The sequence below is a fragment of the Pyrgilauda ruficollis genome, unplaced genomic scaffold (assembly GCF_017590135.1).
Source record: "Pyrgilauda ruficollis isolate IOZ18807 unplaced genomic scaffold, ASM1759013v1 scaffold462, whole genome shotgun sequence".
Classification (NCBI taxonomy): domain Eukaryota; kingdom Metazoa; phylum Chordata; class Aves; order Passeriformes; family Passeridae; genus Pyrgilauda; species Pyrgilauda ruficollis.
In genome coordinates, this window is record NW_024526178.1 from 1 (window position 1) to 2402 (window position 2402).

At 48.5% G+C, this 2402-nt stretch overlaps 1 protein-coding gene across 1 annotated transcript; it reads right to left on the minus strand.

Annotated features, from left to right (window-relative positions):
* Positions 1-1553: 1553 nt before the first annotated feature.
* LOC121359718 (ribonuclease H-like) lies at positions 1554-2009 on the minus strand. Its single transcript, XM_041478858.1, has one exon. The coding sequence runs from the start codon at positions 2007-2009 to the stop codon at positions 1554-1556; it is 456 nt and encodes a 151-aa protein (XP_041334792.1).
* Positions 2010-2402: the final 393 nt, after the last annotated feature.

Sequence of the window (2402 nt, forward strand, 5' to 3'; positions counted from 1 at the left end):
CAGTCCTCTTCATTTAAAAAAAAACAAAGGGGAGATGTTGTGGTGTGTTGTCATGGTGTGCCTCAGTTTCCCTCACCTTAAACGTTTCTCCAGCTCGGGAAGGCCTGAGGAGTGACCCCCTTCAACAGCAAGTTCCAGCCCCTAAGCACGGGAGCTCGGGGCATGCCCGGAGTTGTCTCCAAGTGCCCAGCTGTGATCACAGGTACTGAATAGCACCTCTGGGGAGAAAGGACCACAGGTGCCTCTATTTGTTTTGGCAGCTGAGGCCAGACAGACCAAGGCAGGCCTGCTCAGTAATATTGGTAAACTCCAATACCAAAACAAAACATTCACTCTTCAGAGCCAGTCTTGAAGGCACACTACACAATATCCAGCATAAACAGAACAGATGATTGGGGATACAAGCATCATAATGTCACCCTAGCACATTCCACCCCTTATCCCCATATCGTCAACATACTTCCACATATCATGCTAATTTATTCACGTAAAACTTCCATCTGTTCCTCCCAAAAATTACAGGCAATACCCACCATGCCCTCATCGCATACCCACACCGGACCACTGAATCCAGGTCCCATACTACAGAGCTGCAGGATTTCCCACTTCCATTTTACTCACTCACAACTCCATCTTTCACTTGCTCAGACCTTCGACATTTACACATTTCCTTCTATCTCATGTCTGTATGGTTTAATGTACAGACAATGGCAGTAACATCCAGCAAACAGTGATATTTGCATATGAGTCTCACCCCACAATCAGATTTCCCTGAGGTACACATCGTGTTGTTCCATCTCTTTGCATTATCCACCATGTACAACCTCATCCCTGAGCAAAGACAACCCCACAAATGGGTTTGTCTGTACTCAAGGCAGAATTGATCCACACTGACATGTACCAGTGGGACTTTATCTCCATCTCTTATATTCAGGGACTCAGACTGGGCAGGACCTGCTTGGTTGGTGGAACCTTGGGTGTTAACTAACCAGGTGGCCTTTGCTAAATGCTGCTCCCAATTTTTGAAAGATCTCCCACCCAAAGCTTCCAACTGGGTTTTTAGGAGTCCCTTGTACCTCTCCACTTAGCCTGCAGCTGGTGCATGGTAGGGGATATGGTACACCCACTCAATGCCATGTTCCCTAGCCCAGGTGTCGATAAGGCTGTTCTTGAAATGAGTCCCATTGTCTGACTCAGGGGTACCATGCCTCCAGAGGACCTGCTTTTCAAGGCCCAGGATGGTGTTACGGGCAGTAGCATGAGACACAGGGTAGGTTTCCAATCATCCCATGGTGGCTTCTACCATTGTGAGAATGTAGTGCATGCCTTGGCATGTCTGGGGCAGTGTGATGTAGTCAATCTGCCAGGCCTCCCCACACTTGTACTTGGACCACCACCCACCATATCACAGGGGCTTCACCCTCTTGGCCTGTTTGATGGCAGCACACGTCTCACAGTTGTCGGTAACCTGAGAAATACTGTCCATGGTTAAATCCACCCCTCGGTCTCATGCCTAATTATAGGTGGCATCTCTACCCTGATGGCCTGAGGCATCATGGGCTCATCGAGCTAGGAATAACTGCCTTGTGCTCCCAATCTAGGCCTATTTTGGACACCCCTATCTTTGCAGCTTGGTCTACCTGCTCATTGTTTTTGTGCTCCTCATTAGCTCTACTCTTGGGGACATGGGCATTTACATGGCCGACCTTCACAGGTAGCCTCCCTACCCTAATAGCAATGTCTTTCCACTCTTCAGCAGCCAAAATTGGTTTTCCTCTACACTGCCAGTTAGCCTCTTTCCACCTCTCCAGCCATCCCCACAGAGCATTGGCTACCATCCATGAATCATTGTAGTAGTAGAGCTTTGGCCACTTCTCTCTTTCTACAATGTCCAGGGCCAGTTGAACGGCTTTGAATTCAGCAAGTTGGCTTGATCCACCTTCTCCTTCAGTGGCCTCTGCAACCTGTTGTGTGGGGTTCCATATGGTTGCTTTCCAATTCTGATTCATTTATACAATTCGACAGGAACCGTCAGTAAAAAGAGCATAGCATGTTTCCTCTGTTGGCAGTTGGTTATATGGAGGAGCTTCTTCAACCCGTGTCACTGGTTCCTCTTCTTCATCTGTGACACCAACATTTTCACCTTCGGGCCAATTTGTAATTACCTCCAGAATCCCAGGGCGATTCAGTTTACCTATACGGACGTGCTGTGTGATGAGAGCAGTCCACTTACTCCATGTAGCACTGGTGGCATGGTGGGTGGAAGGAACCTTGCCTTTGAACATCCACCCCAGCACCAGTAGTTGGGGTGCCAGGAGGAGTTGTGCTTCTGTACCAATCACCTCTGAGGTGGCTTGGACTCCTTCATAGGCAGCCAAGATTTCTTTCTCTGTTGGAGTGTA